Source organism: Tursiops truncatus, chromosome 4, assembly GCF_011762595.2.
Source record: "Tursiops truncatus isolate mTurTru1 chromosome 4, mTurTru1.mat.Y, whole genome shotgun sequence".
Taxonomy (NCBI): Eukaryota; Metazoa; Chordata; class Mammalia; order Artiodactyla; family Delphinidae; genus Tursiops; species Tursiops truncatus.
Genome location: NC_047037.1, coordinates 11,000,366 through 11,019,308, shown reverse-complemented (window position 1 = coordinate 11,019,308; position 18,943 = coordinate 11,000,366). Strand labels below are relative to the sequence as shown.

General features: G+C 42.5%; 1 protein-coding gene across 4 annotated transcripts in view; it reads right to left on the bottom strand.

The window, feature by feature from the left end:
- Positions 1–6,221: 6,221 nt before the first annotated feature.
- METTL6 (methyltransferase 6, tRNA N3-cytidine) overlaps positions 6,222–18,943 on the bottom strand; it is a 17,737-nt gene continuing 5,015 nt past the window's right edge. For 3 of the 4 annotated variants that reach the window (XM_073803683.1, XM_004324408.4, XM_019934405.3), the window contains 3 exons: positions 14,989–15,159; positions 8,764–8,905; positions 6,222–6,580 (listed from right to left, as the gene is read on the bottom strand). In XM_073803683.1, the coding sequence (XP_073659784.1) occupies positions 6,399–6,580; positions 8,764–8,905; positions 14,989–15,159 (495 nt within the window). In that variant the 3' untranslated portion in view covers positions 6,222–6,398. The remainder of the gene's footprint in view (positions 6,581–8,763; positions 8,906–14,988; positions 15,160–18,943) is intronic. The other variant, XM_019934406.3, reaches the window with a different exon arrangement.

Genomic DNA, 18,943 nt, shown 5'->3' with positions numbered 1-18,943 from the left:
CAGGTTGCCCTCCCCAGTGTGGGTGGGCCTCATTCAATCTGTTAAAGGCCTGAATAGAATAAAAGGCTGAGTAAAAACGAATTTTCCTCTCCGCCTGTCTTTGACCTGGGACATTGGTCTTCTCCTGCTTTCAGACTCAGACTCAGACTTGAACTTAAACCATCAACAATCTTGCTTCTTAGGCCGTCAGACTTGGACTGGAACTATACTCTCTGCTCCCCTGAGCCTCCAGCTTGATAACTGTAGATCCTGGACTTCTCAGCCTCCATAACTGTGTAAGCCAATTCCTTATAATAAACCAATCCTGTGTGAGCCAATTCCTTATAGTAAACCAATCTCTCTCTCTCTCTCCTTATTTATTTACTTATTTATTTTTAAATTACCCATCTCTTTGCTTTTTTTGTGAATTTCTCATTCCGCTTGTTTTTCCCTCTCTAAATGTCAGATACTTATTTGTTTTGCTATCAGTTTACATTATCCTTAATATACCCCCAAATCCATCCATTTGTCTGTCTATTAAATGTCTCCACTTGGTTGAGTGGATAAAGAACTTGAACATCTAACTGTGTGGATAAAATCAAATAACAAAATCATAATAAAAAGCTGACTAAGGAAAAAATATACAATTATGTATTTATGTTATATAATTATATAATGTATACATATATTATTATACATACAATATATAATTATATATATTGGTTCTGTTTCTCTGGAGAATCCAGACTGATAGGGAGACTATATAGGGAGATGAAAACTAAACTACATCTCTAAGGAGAAAAATTAGAATCAAAACTTATTTTTTCTTAATGACAGAAATTAAATATTAAAGAATATGATTTTGTCAAATATGGTTGAGTTTTGGAGGGCCGCAATTTATTGTAATATCTAATATTTTTTGCCAACCCCCAAAGAACCGATTTTTGCCCCTTTGGGGGACAACTTTGCCCCTGTGGAAAGTATATGCCTTAGATCAGAGAAGACATTGCTTCCATGAAACATGACTAAATTGCTATTTTAAAAATGGACAGGGCTTTCCTGGTGGCACAGTGGTTAAGAATCCGCCTGCAAATGCAGGGGACACGGGTTCAAGCCCTGGTCCGGGAAGATCCCACATGCCATGGAGTAACTAAGCCCATACGCCACAACTACTGAGCCTGTGCTCTAGAGCCCATGAGCCACAACTACTGAGCCCACAAGCTACAACTACTGAAGCGCACGCACCTAGAGCCTGGGCTCCGCAACAAGAGAAGCCACTGCGATAAGGAGCCCGCACACTGCAACGAAGAGTAACCCCTGCTCGCCGCAACTAGAGAAAGCCCATGTGCAGCAATGAAGACCCAACGCAGCCAAAAATAAATAAGTAAATAAAATAAATTATAAAAACATTGTTTAAAAAAAAAAAGGACATTGAGGGCTTCCTTGGTGGCACAGTGTTTAAGAACCTGCCTGCCAATGCAGGGGACACGGGTTCGAGCCCTGGTCTGGGAAGATCCCACATGCCGCGGAGCAACTAAGTCCGTGCACCACAACTATGGAGCCTGCGCTCTAGGGCCCGTGAGCCACAGCTAGTGAGATTGTGTGCCACAACTACTGAAGCCTGCGTGCCTAGAGCCGTTGCTCTGCAACAAGAGAAGCCACCACAATGAGAAGCCCGCACACCGCAATGGAGAGCAGCCCCCGCTCGACACAACTAAAGAAAGCCCGCGTGCAGCAAAGAAGACCCAATGTACCCAAAATAAATAAATACATACATACATAAATACATAAATAAATTTATAAAATAAAATGGACACTGAAAGAATAAAAAAGGTTCTTGGAAATTAAAATTGTGAAAGCAGAAATTTAAAAGCTCAATGAAAGGACTGTGAGCTAAATCTCCCAGAAAGCAAAATGTTAAGAAAGAGAGATGGCAGAGAAGGAGAGAACAGATTGTAAAATTATGGCATGAGTTCAGGAAGTGAAACATTTTAATAAGAGTTCCAGAAAGAGAGAAAATACATGTGGGGTGTTGTACGTGTGTGTTGGTAGTGGTGAGGAATAACTAAATAAAAATTTCGAGTAAAATTCCCCAAGGAACTGAAGGATATGCATTTCCAAATTCAAAGCAGCCATGGAGGCCCAGCCCAACAGATGAAAGTCCCCTATCCAAGGCACCTCCCCATGAGTCCAGAGCACTGGGAACAAAAAGAATATCCTAAGATACCCATTCTCTTATTCCTGGGAGGTGTCTTCTAGTTCCTGGTGGGTAAGAATCTTAAAGGTTAAAAAGGTATTTCTAGCAGATTTGTCACAAGGATTTTAGTTCATTTAACTTATGAGGTTTTCAAAGGAGTTCTGAGAATGCTAGATTACGTTTTTTCTTAATGTAAAAGCAATATATGCTCATTACAGAAATCATGGAAACTTCAGAAAAGTATAAGGAAGAAAAAGTATCAGCTGTAGTTGAACAAATCTGAACATCTATTTCTTTACCAGCATGGAGTATTGTTTTTTAAGCTTTATCCATTTGGTAGGAAAAAGGAGAGTCTCAATTTAATTTGTGATTATTTCTAACTAGAGTTGACCATATTTTTAGCAGTTATAATTCCTCTGGGAATTGTCTCATTTTGCTAGTCTTGATGTTTTTCTAGATGTGCTTGGTAAGATACTCTAAAGGAGCTGTGTGTCACGTTCTCATCTTCACGGCCATGCCCCAGACCACAGCGTATGATGCCTCTACTGTGAAAATGTGGAAATACTCTTTCTAAATGATGACGGTTGTCACGCTCAGGTTTCCCATAGCCTTTCTTCCTGTTTCTCTTTCCTCTGGTGGTTGTGTTTGTATTTGGTTTCCTAGCTGTCTTGCTTTGGCTGAGTGAAGACTCGGCCAGGGCTACCTCTCAGTATGTGCCCGCACTGCCTCCCTTCCCAATCCTGTACTCCAGCCACAGTGACCCCACGGGACCCTGTGCCCAGCCGGTACCTACTGAATACTATCTAATGAAATGCCACGCATCTGAGAAGGGCAGAAAGGAAAAGTGAAAACGCAGCTAATTTTATTTTTGGTTTCATTAATGGAGCCTATTTAAGTTTCTGTTAAATATTTGCTCCCCAACAGCAAACCTGGTCCTGGAAAACACTCTCTTGGTAGACACGATTTACTTCACAATTTTCCCTCCCTTGATTGACAGCTGTGAAATAGAGAACCGAAGGCTGTCAAAGATAACTGAATAATGTGTGAGGCAAACAAGTGTCCACGCTGCAGTCCCTTCTCTTGCTTGAAACCCCGGCAACGTAAAAGCAAGTCCACAGAACCACTTGAGGATGAGGAGGGGTGAGGCCTTGCAGACACTTTCAGAGCCCATTGCCTAAAAATGTTGCCTTCAGCAGGCAAAGTAGAATGAGTGCTGGAGAAAAGCACCCTTGCTTTCTAATCCCCACTGTGAGGCCAAAATTGATCTTATGAGCTAAAGTTGACCTAGAAAACACATTTGCAAGCATTTCCCTTCCTCTTCAAAGACAATAAAAATGGACACGCTTTAACTGCAATTAAGATTGGGGCCCAGCTGAGGCTAGTGGGAATATCTGGCACCTAGCGCCACCTTGTGGTGGCTCATCCAAATCCTGGGCCCTTTCAAAGGGCCCTGTCAGATTAAATATGACCGCTTCGTGAAGAGGAGTATGGATTAAGTCATTTTCTTGGGGAATACAAACTAATAGAAATAACAGGCACTTGACTGTAACTCTATAGTAAATGAAGCACTCATTTAATCTGGTAGCAGTCCTGTGCTACAGGTAACAGGATCTCAGTCTTAGAAATGGGAAGACTGAGGCTTGCAGAAGTTGACTACTTGTATGGGCCAAGTCCTGGACTTGAACCCAGATGTTTATATTCCAAATAGCGTTATTGTTGTATGTGGTATATATCAAAAACTCGAATGAAGTTAATAGTACCATATAGTATCGTATACGGTATACACTGCATAGTATAATATATATATTCTATACTATATATGGTATATATACCTTACTAAAGAGCACTATAGTACTTACGTTATTTTCTATAGCACTGTAAACCAGTACTCACTACCCTTCTGGGGCTATTTTCTGCCTGTGAAGACAAGGCAATACTGGTTGACTCTTGACAGTCTATGATTTAGCAAATGCTGTCACAGAGTTTTGCTACTAAACACATTGTGGCCTTGCTTTCCTGGATCTCCCGGGCACCCAACCAGCAGAAGATTCTGCTCCCCTGTCTTAATCTGGGGTGCAGTAATGGAAGTGTCCCAGGGAGAATGAACACGGGGGCACCGAGGCAAGAGAACTGAAGCCATGTTTTTATTATTTCTTACCCCAATCCACTGGCCCAAACCATGATAGACATGTCACTGCATTCATTTAACTAGAAGTATGTTTTACAACCACATTTTAAAGTGGGGTTACTGAGAGGTTACCTGGCTGGGTGTCAGAGGTGTGCGTGTCATTAGGCCAGCTTTAAATATTCCAGGTGAAAAATCTGCAGCCTTTCCTTTATGGGGCAGGAATTTGGGGCCATCATTGCTCCTGAGGACAGAGACAACTCCAAGTTGTGCTTGGAGGAAACCGTGGGCCTCATTTACAGGCATCCCCTCAGGCAACTCCTGGCAAAGGTAGAGGGGCCTTTTCTTATGGCCAGGTCCTCGTCAGCCTGTGCGGCTTGCTTTAGAGTCACTCCCGTCTCCAGGGCACGTGGTCGGCCAGATCAGCCACCTCTGGTAGGTCTCAGGACAATTATCCATGTCTTACACGTAAGGAATCTGAGGTTCAAACAGAGTGAGTGGTGAGGCCACAACTGACTTCTGACAACAAAAGCCCACACTTACACTACACCACACTGCTCCCCACTTTCTACTTTAAATATCCTGTTTTTATCCAGCTCAGCCACTAAAACCCAAGTGACATTGGTCAGACCTAGTGGAGGAAACAGGTGAAAGGACTTCCGAGGAGGGGACATTTAGCAGCATTCTGGGGCTGAAGCTGGGTGTGGGATGCACTTGCTGGAGCCACTTGGAGGAAAGAGCTCTGGACTGGAGGCGGGGAGCCTGGGGCTGGTCGAGGCTCTCCCGCAACAAATTGCTCTGGGGCTGGGCTTGCCCCTCGCTCCATGAGGAAGCCCGTGAGTCCCTGTCCCCCACCAGGTTCATCTTCTTTACAAGCTGATTTCAAAGGACAACTCTGTACTAGTCCTCATCAGTTCTGCTCTTACCCAGGATAGCCATCCTCCAACCTTCAAAAGAAGGGGAGAGAACACATAAAGCAACAGACCAGCAACAGACAGGGGCTCCTCTTGCTTCCCCTGCCCCTTAATGCCCTCCCAAGCAGTCAGGGACAGATGGCAGAGTGAGGACACCCAGCAAGCATGCTGCCTGAGCCTCACTGCCTGTCCCCTCTTCTCTCCGGGAGCGGCAGGGCTGACTCTAATTGTACAGAACGGCTATGACTACTGGCCAGCCCCTCCCCACAGGGACCCCTCCCCTTCAAATGTGTTTGGCGTTGAAGGGCCCTAGCTGGCTGTGTGTGCGGTCCAGGCAGTACACTCAAGACAACCATTCTCATGAACAGGAAACATCATGGCCTACAGGATCAGCTTTGTTAGCAGGCCAAAAGAACTCTGATTTCATTTTATAAAGTGAAAGTCATTACACAGGAATGCTTGGGAAACAGGTCAGCAGACCAATCTGAGGATTTTCCCATATGCCACCTCAGCAACTAGCCATGGCAGTCATTGCCTCTTAGCTGCTGCCGCCTCATTTCCCAGTGGGGAGCTGGGACAGGGGATGGCCTTCCCGTCTCCCTCAGGGCACTGTGGCCAGGGACTGGCCCAATTACAGACGGTCTCAAGAACGAAGCAGGGAGCCATGGGGTGTTCCTGAGACCTCCAATGCAAAAGTGGCATTTGTGGACACTGGTCCTAAGGAGGCACATAAAATGAACCAAAGCAGAGGGAAATGGGCAAACATGAGACACTGGAGAAAGAAGAGAAGAGAACAATCCTTCAAGCTAAAAATACACAGGGCTCAGTTATTTTAGTCTATTTGGCCTCATTTTTCCACAGGGTTGTCTGACATGCTGCCTAGAGACACATTTACAGACCTCAGGAGTAATGAATGACATGGGTCTCTTTAAGTGCTACAGGGCCCTCGTGCTTTCCTCTGTGGAATCTTAAGACAACATGGCTAAATCACTTTATACCATAAAACTTTCCTCTTCAGGTCTTGCAATTTTATTTACAATTCTGTAACACACACACACTTGCTACCTTTCAATATAAAAAGTATATATATTCATTTTAAAAAGTTAAAATATAAAAGTACACAAAATAGTGACTTTAAACTTTCCTCTTCAAGGGGAGGCACAGACATCAACTTCGTGAAAGGTCAGGACTCGTGGCCCAGGCGCGGGGTCACAGGAGTTGGGTTCTTCAGAGACTTTCGGAACTTGCTCTGAAGGAAAACCCTCGGTACACACAGGCCTTCTTTTTTATTCACCGTCTCACGAAACACATACTCGTTCACCTCTTCTTCGTAACCTGTGTCCATAAAGAGCCGTGCCAGGAATTCTAGAAGACAAGCAGATCAACAGCGCTCGCAGTCTGGACTCCACTGCACCGCTGAGCAGTGGTGAGGGGGGCGGGAGGCTGAGACAGGGCATCCTTAATGGAAGGAGAACCTCAACACTAAAAGGTAAAGGTTTTGTTCTGGAAAGTTAACAAACTCCTACTTCTCCCTGTCAAACAAAAACTCCCAAATAAACAATAAGCAAAAAAGTTTAAGAACAACCTGGAGTCTGTCCTCCTTGCCCTACTGTGATTCCCCAAGGACAAGAGTCTGAGTAAAAAGAAACACAATTCCAGACTGGCTGTACTCATGCAAAGTGCGTGTGTGCTCAATTTGTTTACATCAAGCACCTCATCTATGCTAACATGAAGGAGGAAAATCAGTGACCAAAGTGGAGAGAAAAAAAATCATCTGATAGTGACATACCCTAAGGAAAAGTTAATCCAAGTAATAATCACTACACATTAAGTGAAACAAACAGAATGGCTACGTAGCAAAAACAAAGACTCTTATCGAGGGCATTACTCCAAAGAATGTGCTCTGAAGCACTTTGCAGATATTATTGCATCTTCTCATTTATAATTGGTTTAATCAGATTTCATGAATCCAAAACATTAAAACAAATTTTTAATTTTCACCGTACATTTTTAATGGTTTTGTAGTTTTAACGGTAATCACTCATTTTTAGCTTTAAGAGAATATTTCACTTCAAGAAGTACAAATGTTGTAAAAATTAGAGCTTAAGAAGGTAATTATCTTATGGTTCAGATTACAGGCATACCTCAGGGATATTGTGGGTTCGGTTCCAGACCACCACAATAAAGGCAAATACTGCAATAAAGCGAGCCACACGAATTTTCTGGTTTCTCAGTGCATGTGAAGTTATGTTTACAGTATACTGTAGTCTATTAAGTGTGCAGTAGCACTGTGTCTAAAAAAACAATGTGTATACCTTAATTAAAAAATACTGTATTGCTAAAAATTGCTAACCATCATGTGAGCCTTAGTAGTAACGTCAAAGATCACTGATCACAGATCACCATAGGAAATATAATAATTTATAATAGTTCAAAATATTGCGAGAATTACCAAAATCTGACATAGAGGCATGAAGTGAGCAAATGCTGTGGGGAAAATGGTGCCAATAGACTTGTTCGACACAGGGTTGTCAGAAACATCCCATTTACGAAAAATGCAATATCCACAAAGCACAATAAAACGAGGTATACCTGTATTTAACAGGCTTAAAACTAACGTTCAAAATACCTAAAAGAGGGCTTCCCTGGTGGCGCAGTGGTTTAGAGTCCACCTGCCGATGCAGGGGACACAGGTTCGTGCCCTGGTCCGGGAGGATCCCACATGCCGCGGAGCGACTGGGCCCGTGAGCCATGGCCGCTGAGCCTGCACATCCGAAGCCTGTGCTCCGCAACGGGAGAGGCCACAACAGTGAGAGGCCCGCGTACCAAAAAAAAAAAACTACCTAAAAGACTAAAATCATGTTCGGTGTTTGGATGGTTTTAAAATCATGTTTGGTGTTTGGATGGTTTTCTTATCAAACATGACCTTTTAAAGACCCCTCTATAGCAAATTTGTGTAAAAAGTTTCAGTCACTTTTTTCCTTAAAGATTTTTCTTGATGTGGACCATTTTTGAAATCTTTATTGAATTTGTACAATATTGCTTGTTTTTTGTTTTGATATTTTGGCCTCGAGGCATGTGGGGTCTTAGCTCCCCAACCAGGGATCGAACCTGCACCCTCTGCATTGAAAGATAAAGTCTTAACCACTGGACCGCCAGGGAAGTCCCTCAATCACTTTTATAGAAAAAGATTTCTTACCTTTGTGAGACTCAAGTAATCTCAAGGCACTACCCTGTCCTATTTGCTTTATGCCTGAGTGAACGAAGTGAAGATTCTGGTTTGCTCTCCCCTCTTTCCAGCGCAGCTCCTGGCGTCATCCACATGGCGGCGCATCAGAGCCTGTCCACTGATCCGGCTCACTAACTGGACACGGTCACCAGAGGCGGCCCGTGAGCTCACAGCCAGGGCTGGTAAGTGGTGCACGTGAGCGGGCTTGTTCTGGGACCTTGTGCTTGTAAGGGGGGTACAGTCACCCCCACTCCAACTGGTACCATAGTGACAATGCAATCAAGGAAACAGCAGTCAAGACAGATTCCAGCAATCTTACCATCAGTGAAAAAATACGATCTGGTTCCATCTTGTCTAACATAAAAGTTTTCTGCAAGTTTGCTGCCGGCTTTAAACCTAAGCATGGCATGATCATACAGCCCATAGTCGCGAAACAAGACACTTTTGCCTGGTTTTAATACCTACGAAACAAAACAGGCTGCACGTAATTCAGGGACCCAGTCAAACAGAGCTTACTATAAAATAAAACCTGATTAATTTAGGGATTAAAATAACTTGCATTTGTGACAGTTATGAAAGGGGCCAGACTGCAATACCCATACTATGAAGAAAAAGGGCCTGATAAGCAAAGGTGTGCTAAGACTTGGCAGTGTCCTGTGCACTGGAGGGGTACTTCCTGAGCACTAATGAGAGCTCTGTGGAAGGTCCAGTGTCACACAATTAAAGTGTTAAAGACATTAGAAGAAACAATCATACCCTCACTAAAGCACGTTCTCCCACCATTTTATTAGCCATTTCCTAATCCATGACCCTGCAGTCAAATTGTTTCTTTAAAAAAATACTATGTCATTTTCACTTTTTACTGATTTTTTGGGCTTCCTCATCCTGAGTCTCAGCTCTGGTCTCCCACGCTACAATTCTGTATGGCTTGCCCACCACGCTAACAGTGGACGGCCCTCTATAGCTTACCAGACATTTTCTCATTGGGTCTTCACACAATTCTGGGAGGAAGGAAGGAAGGAGTGTGATTATCCTCTGTGAGACAAGGAAACTGGTAGCAGAAGAGGGAAGTGATTTGCCCATGATCATACAAAAGCTACTAAGGAGGGGGGGCAGGACTCAAGCTGGGGTTAAAGGCATCACACTGCAGGATCAGGGATGTTTGTTAGCCCTGGGCAGAGTAGGGGCGGGGGGTGTCATTCCAATTCTGTCCTCACTACTGACAAGACAAGAGAGGCTGTGAGGGCAGGGGTAACTTGAGTATTCTTCCCACACTGCTGCACTTCTTGATTTGAAGCGAAGCATCCTCACGCTAGTGCAGTGTGTAGAGAAGGGACCAGTGTCAGGCTCCGGTGGGAGTCCCTCACTACAGCCTTTCAGAAATAGCTGTCACAGAGCAGATGTCTCAAAAATTGGAAGGTAAAATCCGCCGGGAGTGGTATAACTGCCCCTCTCTTACACAGCAAATAGCCATATGCTTTTCAGAATGAAAAGAAAGTGGTACTCGCTGTGACACTTGCTTTTTATGCGGGGATTCTTTCAAACTGCATAACTTTACCAAATAAGAGTGGACTTCAAAAGGGGGCATTGATTTTATTAAATATATTCTGCCCCATCACATCAACAAGATGATTTTTAAGACATGACATGTAGCACCTTTTATAGATTTTTGATGTAATTTGATGTTTCCTCTTCCTGAATAAAATAGGAAAGATTGCCCATAATACTTCCAAGTGTGCTGCAGATTTTCTCATTTAGCAAATTCTTTTGTTTTTGGCCACGCCCCATGGCTTGTGGGATCTTAGTTCCCCATCCAGGGAGCGAACCCGCGCCCTTGGAACTGAAAGCACGGAGTCCTAACCACTGGACTGCCAGGGAATTCCGTCATTTAGCGAATTCTTATCAACGCTAGCATGCATTTAAAATATTGTTAGTAAAGTGCCTCTTTGATAAAAACATTCATACCTTGGTCAGAAATGCTAAATTTTAAAATGTGAATAATTGAGAAGGAAAAAGTCTGAAAATTTTAGTCTATGTGAGAAAGAAATCATTCTTAATTTCAGAGGGAAGGAAAGCCTGCATGGGACCCTTGCTCAGGAATTTGGGAAATCCTGGTCCATATCCCAGCTCTTCTGTTAACTGGTTGAATGACCACGGACAACATTTCATCCCTCTGAATGTATTTTCTCATCCGTAAGACAGTAATTATGGTATAACACCTCCTTTGATGGCGGGGCTGTACAGCCACCGGCTGTCCTCATCCTCCCAACAGCTCCAGGAAGAAAGCAGGTGAGGTGGACCAGACCCACTCCACGTTGAGTGAGGCTCAGAGTACAAGTGACTCGCCTGGGCTTTCAAGGCAAGTCAGTGGCACAGGAAAACCAAAATCTCGTCTTCTGATGACAAATTTGGTCAATTTTTATTTTACCATTCTATTCCAAAACTGAGGGAATTCAACTTTAAGGCTGCCTTTCAGTGTAAAATTATGTGGTTTTAAAATTTCTCAGGTGTTAACATCCTAGAGTAATTATCTCTACCGTACAACAGCTTATTACTGTAGCTGATCAAGCAAGACTGCAGAGCTGCCCAAAGGGTGCCTGATTGTCAGAGGCTGAGAGCTCGCTTCTTCCAGTAATTTCCTGATGAAGCACATGGTCTCAAATTAATGAACCAGTGACTGACTATGCATGACAGCATCACACTGCTGCCGTGAACTCATTCCAGGTCAGCTGAAAAAGGATTTCTATTGGGGGGTAAAAACAGGAAGACTGCTGAAATGGAATTTGTTACTATAAGAAAGGGGCCAGGTATGGACTGGGACAACTCAAGTTAACTTTTCTTTTAATATAACACTTCATTATATACTAAATATAGATAACATGCTGTATGTTTCCATTTAAATCAAGAATAGGCATATCCTCATTAATACCCGGCTCTGTCAGACTTAACTTTATTAATCTAATTGTGTCTCATTATGGTTTTATTTTCCATTTCCTGGGTTACTGAGGTTATCTTTTCATATGTTAACTATTTGTGTGTTCTCTTCTGTAACATGACTGTTTGCTCATTTTTCTATTGTCATTCTTACTCAGGAATTCCTTATACATTCTGGATACTAGGCCGACCAGGGATCGAAGCCATGCCCCCTACAGTGGAAGCTCGGAATCTTAACCACTAGACCGCCAAGGAAGTCCCTCAGTTGAGTAGATTTTAAGTTACTTTTCCCACCTTGTCTTTTCAATTTCTTTGTATTATACTGTCTTTTGAAGAACAGAAACTCTTAATTTTTTTACCATCATCTTTATGCATAGAATGTTTCTGAATCTTTGAGAAAATTTTCCCTACTCTGAAGTCAAAGATTTTCTCCTATATTTTCTTCTGAAAGGCTTAAACTTTTGTCTTTTCCATTTGTCTTTAAATCCACCTGGAATGACTCTTGTATAGATGTGAAGTAGGAATACAATTTTGGTTTTCTCTCACGTGGCCTACCAACAGTCCCAGAATCATTTGCTGAGCAGTCCTTTTCCCAGGGATCTTCAATGTCACCTCTATCAACTATCAAATTTCCATATATATATGGATCTGCTTTTACGCTGTCACATTCCATTTGTCAATTTGTCTGTCCCTCTGCCAATACCACTGTGTCTTAATAATTGTAGTTGTAACAAGCCTTTATATCTGGTAGGGTACAAATCTCCCCATTGCCTTCTTCTTCAAGAGTGTTTTGACTCTTTGTTCCTTCATGTAAATTTAAAATCAGCTGTCAATTTCCTCAAAAAAAAAAAAAAAAAAGTCTACCAAAAAACTCAAAATCAAACAAAGAAGTAAAACAAAACACGTAACATGAAGTGGAAAAGTAAGATTGCACAATGCATGTTATTCTCTTTTAAGTGTACAGTTCTGTGGCACTGAGTACATTCATCTTACACTTATGTAATTCTGTTAATATTTTCTCATTAGACAATCATATTATCTGCAAATAATGAGTTCTGTTTCTTTCTCATTCTAAAACCCTTTATTCCTTTTTCTGGTCTTTTCCAGCTGACTAGGACCTCCAGTATAATGATGGATAGAATATTGACACTGGGCACTCTCGTCCCCAGCAAAGTTCCAGACACTCCTTACTCTGCCCCTATTACCTCCTACTCCTTCCTAATCCCCAAAACCCTCCATCAAATCACGGTATCCTGAACGTCCCCTTCATTCTTGTGCTAACAAAAACCTGACTGTCCCCTGAGGACGCAGTTTTCCCTGCAACCTCTCAAGTCAGGCTGTGTTTTCTCCCATGGTCCTTGTATCACTGGCCGTGGGAAAGGGTCTGGGGTTCTCCTTGCCCCACTGCTACTTTCTGTGCATTCCCCTTTCTCTTCCCCAAGCCTCATGTCTGAATCTCCTGTCATCAGATCATATCACCCGCTATCCCTTATTGTTAGTCATCTATTAGTTCCAGGGTCATTTCCCTCCATTTCATGATGAATGCGTCTCCTGGTTTATGCTTTTATCCTCATACTACTCCATTCTTAATTCCCATCAATTTCAACATGCATGTGGATTATGCTTCCAAATATGCTGGCCTCAATGATTTGAGCTTCTCTCTTCCAAAGATCTCGTCCTCCACCCTACCTTAATCACTCGTTCCCACTGTAATGTCCTAAGGTCTTGTCAACACTGTAAAGTATAACCCCTTCATACTCTCAATGTCACACAAGTAACTCTCCGACCACCCCCTCCACCATTTTTCCAGCTCTTTCTCTAACTCCCCATCTTTCATAAACCTTCACCTTCACCTGAGTCATCAAATCAGGGATCCTCCCATCGGTCCCCTCTTCCCTCTTTACCTGGCTTAAGTCCCATGCCTATCTGTGGATATACGCTGGGTTCTCATCTGTTCATATGCCAGGGCAGGGAAAGGAGAGGTAAGGAGGAAAAAAACCTTACAAAACCTCACAAGCAGAGGGCTAAAACCATCTGAATTTTTAAAAAAATTGTTTTCAGTGAGAATAGTTATTCCCTAACAGGTTTCCAGCGTCTTGAAATTTCTACCTCACTACTCTTTTAAAACATCACGAACCAGGGTTAAATTTTAATGTACAGCTGTACATATACAGAGGCTCTCAGCTAATGTCCACTTCCTCAGCTTGCTGGACACTTTCCATTCTCTCTGTAAACTGACTGAAGCCACAACCCCCTGAGCAGGTGAGGCTCCCAGGCTCTCTAGATCGTGCGCCATTACACTCCAGGGCCTCCTGGGGAGCTGGTGCTCCCATCAGTCACTGGTGTTCATTCCCAAGCTTGCTTGTGCTGTTGTTCTGAGATTTATCATTATATACGAGTATATAAACAATGCAATACGAACGTGAACAGAAGGCAGTTTTATTTCCTATGAAAAGTATGTTGACCACTTTGGAAAGACTTGTTAAACAAGCACTGAACAAACTCTACTTAATTAAGCATGGGAGAATCAACAATGAAAGTCTGGGTAAAAATATAAAAGAATCTGCTCTCATATTACTTTTCAATTGTTTTTAAGTTCTTGCTATAAAGAAACCAAAACTCTATTACATGTGTGATTTATGTAAGATAAATGGCCCCATACTCAAAGAAAAGGCCTTGGCTCTACATGAAAAGAATGATAAGTGAGTATTAACATATTTTAACTTATAATAAAATATTTACAGTAAGAAGGTACCATTTGTAAAAATCATTTCTCGACTTAGTTGATTTTAAGTTAATCAACATGGTTACCCACTGTTTGTACAGCTAAGAGAGCCTCTATTGTAGTTTACAAAGCACCTCGAACCTGATCTTACCTGCATCTCACAATAACCCCATGAGTGAAAGACACCCCCATTTTACAGACAAGAAAACTGAGGCCCAGAGAGGAATGAAAAGGTGGCCTGTTTTGAGTCACCTGACTTAGGAGTGATGCTTTACTCCTTGAGTGCTGCAGCAGCCTCCTGGTGGCCACAGCCACCACCTGGGTTCTCCCCAGTCTAACAACAATGATGGGAGTGACAACAATGACGACCACAGCTGACATTTAAAGAGCACTCACCATTTCTAGGCACTGCACTAAGCACTTAAAACACATCTCATATAATCTCCCCCAGATCCTAAGATCTAGGAACTATTATCTCAACATTCCACAGGTAATGAAATGAAGGCTCAGAAAGGTAAAGGAAGTTGCCTACATTAGGGGAGCCAGATTTGATTCTAGGCACCCTGACTCCAGACTGTGTGCTCTTGTGCACTGAACTATGCTTCCTCTCACTTTACAGGAAGACTCCACATATCCTAGGCAGCTGCAAAATCATCCCTGCTCCAAGGCTGGCCAAGCTCTGAAGGGCAGCGATGGCCACCAGGCAATTGAGAATTTAGGGTGGATGTTTTATGCAGGAGAACTTTCTTCCCTACACTGACTACGCAGCCCACCTCGTGAGAACGGGGAGACTCTGTCAATCGAGACAGCACGTGAGCCTCAGAGGGAAGGTAAGTGAAAAGATCAGGACATCTAACCCTCAAGTGCAGGCTCCCAATTACTAACCTTGTAAATGTTTTGTAAGACAAGGTGCATTTTATCAGGGTGAACCGTAGAGAGCACAAATATCAACATGACAACATCCACAGACTCCGGGGGAACGTGTTCCAGAAGGTCATCTTTAGTCAGATCACACTGGAATACCTTGCATCGTTCTGTGTCATATAAAGGATTTTGCTAGAGAGGAGAAAAACACAAAATAATTTTTACACCACATCCACGTTGATACATGGAGAAAAACACAGCATCAAAAGGAGATCCTACTTCTACGTGTACACTGCTGCACAGAAATCAATGATCACTTTGTAACTGTGTAAAACAGTAATGAACCATTTGCACATTAAAGCATGTAATGTTCAATACTGCTACAACAGACAAGATTTCATTTTAACAAATCATTTTTTTCCTTTAAAAAAATTTTATTTTATATTGGAGTATATTTGATTAACAATGTTGTTAGTTTCAGGTATACAGCAGAGTGATTCAGTTATACATATACATGTACCTATTCTTTTTCAAATTCTTTTCCCATTTAGGTTATTACAGAGTATTGAGCAGAGTTCCCTGTGCTATACAGCAGGTCCTTGTTGGTTACCTGTTTTATATATATTAACCAATCATTTTTAACTGTGTACACAGTCTATCACATATTCCAAACTGAGCATTTTAGAAGCATGTAACTCTAGAGGGATGATAATCCAAAACCAGCCTCTGCTCCCTTAACCCTATGAGAAGTCCTTCCAGCTTCCTTTACTGAGATGCTCCCACAGTTCTTCTGGGTATATTTTCCCTTGATGCAGCAAGCTAATAAAACCTAACTTTTTTTTTTTTTTTTTAAACTACAAGTGTGTTCCCGGTACATTTTGGTTCATTGTTTCAACACATGTATAAGAGCATTATGGAAAAAAATATCAAACTTTTCTTTAATGTAAATAAGGACTTTAATAAATTGAGAGATATACAAAGTTATTGGATGGGAAGGTTCAATGTTGAAAAGATGTCAGTTCTACCTCTTATAAATCCAATGCAATCTCAACTGAATCTCCACAGATTTCTAGAAACTTGACAAGGTAAATTTTATTCATCTGGAAGTGAAAATCTTGAGGAATAGCCAAGATGATTTTTTTTTTTTTTGATAGTGGCCATCCTAATGGCTGTGAGGTGATATCACATTGTGGGGTTTTGTTTTTTTGTTTGTTTTTGATTTATTTATTTTATTGATTTATTTTTTTTGGCTGTGTTGGGTCTTCATTGCTGTGCATGGGCTTTCTCTAGTTGCAGTGAGCGGGGGCTACTCTTCGTTGCGGTGCGCAGGCTTCTCATTGTGGTGGCTTCTCTTGTTGCAGAGTAAGGGTTCTAGGCGCGTGGGCTTCAGTAGTTGCAGCATGCAGGCTCAGTAGTTGTGGCTCGCGGGCTCTAGAGCACAGGCTCAGTAGTTGTGGCACACGGGCTTAGCTGCTCTGCGGCATGTGGGATCTTCCCAGACCAGGGCTTGAACCTGTGTCCCCTGCATTGGCAGGTGGATTCTTAACCACTGTGCCAACAGGGAAGCCTGCCAAGACGATTTTTAAATGAAGAACAGTGGAAGAGGAGGCACGCTACTGGACATCAAAACACATTACAAAATGAAGTACTAAAACAGTGTGGTTTGAGAATGGGGACAAATAGATCACTGAGACAGAACAGAGTCCCCAAACAGACCCATGTATAAAGAGGGATCAGTAGTGTATATGACAGAAGAGAGATGACAAAAATGACAATTAGATTTAAAGAAAGGTAGATAATAGGGACTTCCCTGGTGGCGCAGTGGTTAAGAATCCACCTGCCAATGCAGGGGACATGGGTTCGAGCCCTGGTCCGGGAAGACCCCACAGGCTGTGGAGCAACTAAACTCGTGCACCAAAACTACTGAGACTGTGCTCTAGAGTCCACAAGCCATAGCTACTGAGCCCATGTGCCACAACTACTGAAGCCCGTGTGCCTAGAGCCCGTACTCCGCAACAAGAGAAGCCAGTGCAATGAGAAGCCTGTGCACTGCAACAAAGAGTAGCCCCCTCTCTCCACAACTAGAGAGCCTGCGCACAGCAACAAAGACCCAATGTGGCCAAAAGTAAATTTAAAAAAAAAAAGGAGATAATACAGGTGACAATTATCAGGAATGGAAAACTAATTTCTCACTCAATTCACTGTTTCAACAGCTAGCTCTATCCACTTGTGTTAGAGGACAGCAGACCACTTGGAGTAATAAAAGACTTGGAGCTCCAGTGCAGAGATGTAGAGAGGTGGAGAGACGTAGCTCCCATCCTTATGGGAAACAAGCTGGACAGACAGCAACTTTATGTGAACCCATGAAAGAACAGAGGTCAAAGAACCACCAGCCATCCCCAAATCTGGAGAGGGAACAAGTGCCTTCAGGGAGATGCAGGACCCAAGCGTTTGCTTACCTGAGGCAGTAGCCTTCAGCCTGGAAAGAGAAAATTAGAAATGTGACAAACAGATGAAGCCATCGGGATGTTTCCACCCTTTGCAGGTGTTTCCACCAAGGACATCACCAGGCTCTCACAGAGACAATGGTGCTCTTTCTGGTGCTGGACTTTCTCACCTCCTTTAAGGGAGGAAAGGTTTAACCTGCAGGGGAAAAGTTATCTGAGGCCTGTATCCTTAGGGCACTGGTGGAGTACCACTACCACTGGGGGAGGGCCCTACTCTTCCCAGACCTAGTCTTAATCTGCAGAGAGAATGGCCTCAAGACCACAGAGGATGACAGAGGCGGGGAAGCGATGGGAGAGAAAAGCTCTATTCCTGGAGAAGCAGAAACACTTGTGAGGGCCACACCCCTAAGACACAGGTCCATTATGCAGTTCAAAAACTGAGAATCAGAACATTAGAGAACAGTCTCTTTCCCAACATACTACCAACAAATCTCCAGTAATAACAACAGTGGATTGCTGGGAAAGCTGCAAGAGACAGACTCTTCATGGTGAACAGCACAAAGGGAAGACCCAAAGCCAAGAGGAGCAACAAAAACAAAGTCACCAGAGGAGTTTGAAGTCTCTGAGGCCGATAGCAACAAGAGACTTCAAATAGAGCCCAACTCCTGTCTAGATTATTACAAATCCTTATTACCTCAGTATCCACTGCCCAATATAACATACCCGGCTTTCAACAAAAAAGAACAAGGCGTACCAAAAGGCAAGAAAAAATATGGTCTGAAGAGACAATCAATCATGAGAACCAGACTCAAATATGACACAGACGTTGGAACTACAGGTTTGGACATTTAAAATAACTGTGATTAACATATTAAAGGCTCTAAAGGAAAAGGTAGACAACATGCAAGATCAGATAGGTAATTTCACAGAGAGATAGAAACTACAAAACAAATCAACTGGAAATGCTAAAAACAAAAAACTTAGTTACAGAAATGAAGAATGCTTTTGACGGACTCATCAATAGGAATGCCTACTGCCTAAAGAGGAACCAATGAACTTGATGATAGGACAATAAATTACACAAACTGAAGAAACGGAAAAAAAGTTAAAAACAAACAAAAAACCAGCATCCAAGAGCTGTGAGACAATACAAATGGTATAACATACAAGTAATTGGAATCCTAGAAAGAGAAGAGGAAACAGAGCTGAAGAAATACTTGAAGATATAATGGCCAAACTTTTTCCAGATTGATTAAAAACCATAACCAAAATTTAAAAAAGCATATCTATGTGATTACAGAACTTCTAAACAAGACATAAAACCTTCGTACCTTAAAAGGAAAAGATTATCAGATTGGTTCAAGATGGCAGAGTAGAAGGACGTGCACTCACTCCCTCTTGCGAGAGCACCGGAATCACAACTAACTGCTGAACAATCATCGACAGAAAATATTTGAAGAGATTAGAGTCGAAAACTTCCCTAACATGAGAAAGGAAATAGCCACCCAAATCCAGGAAGGGCAGAGTCC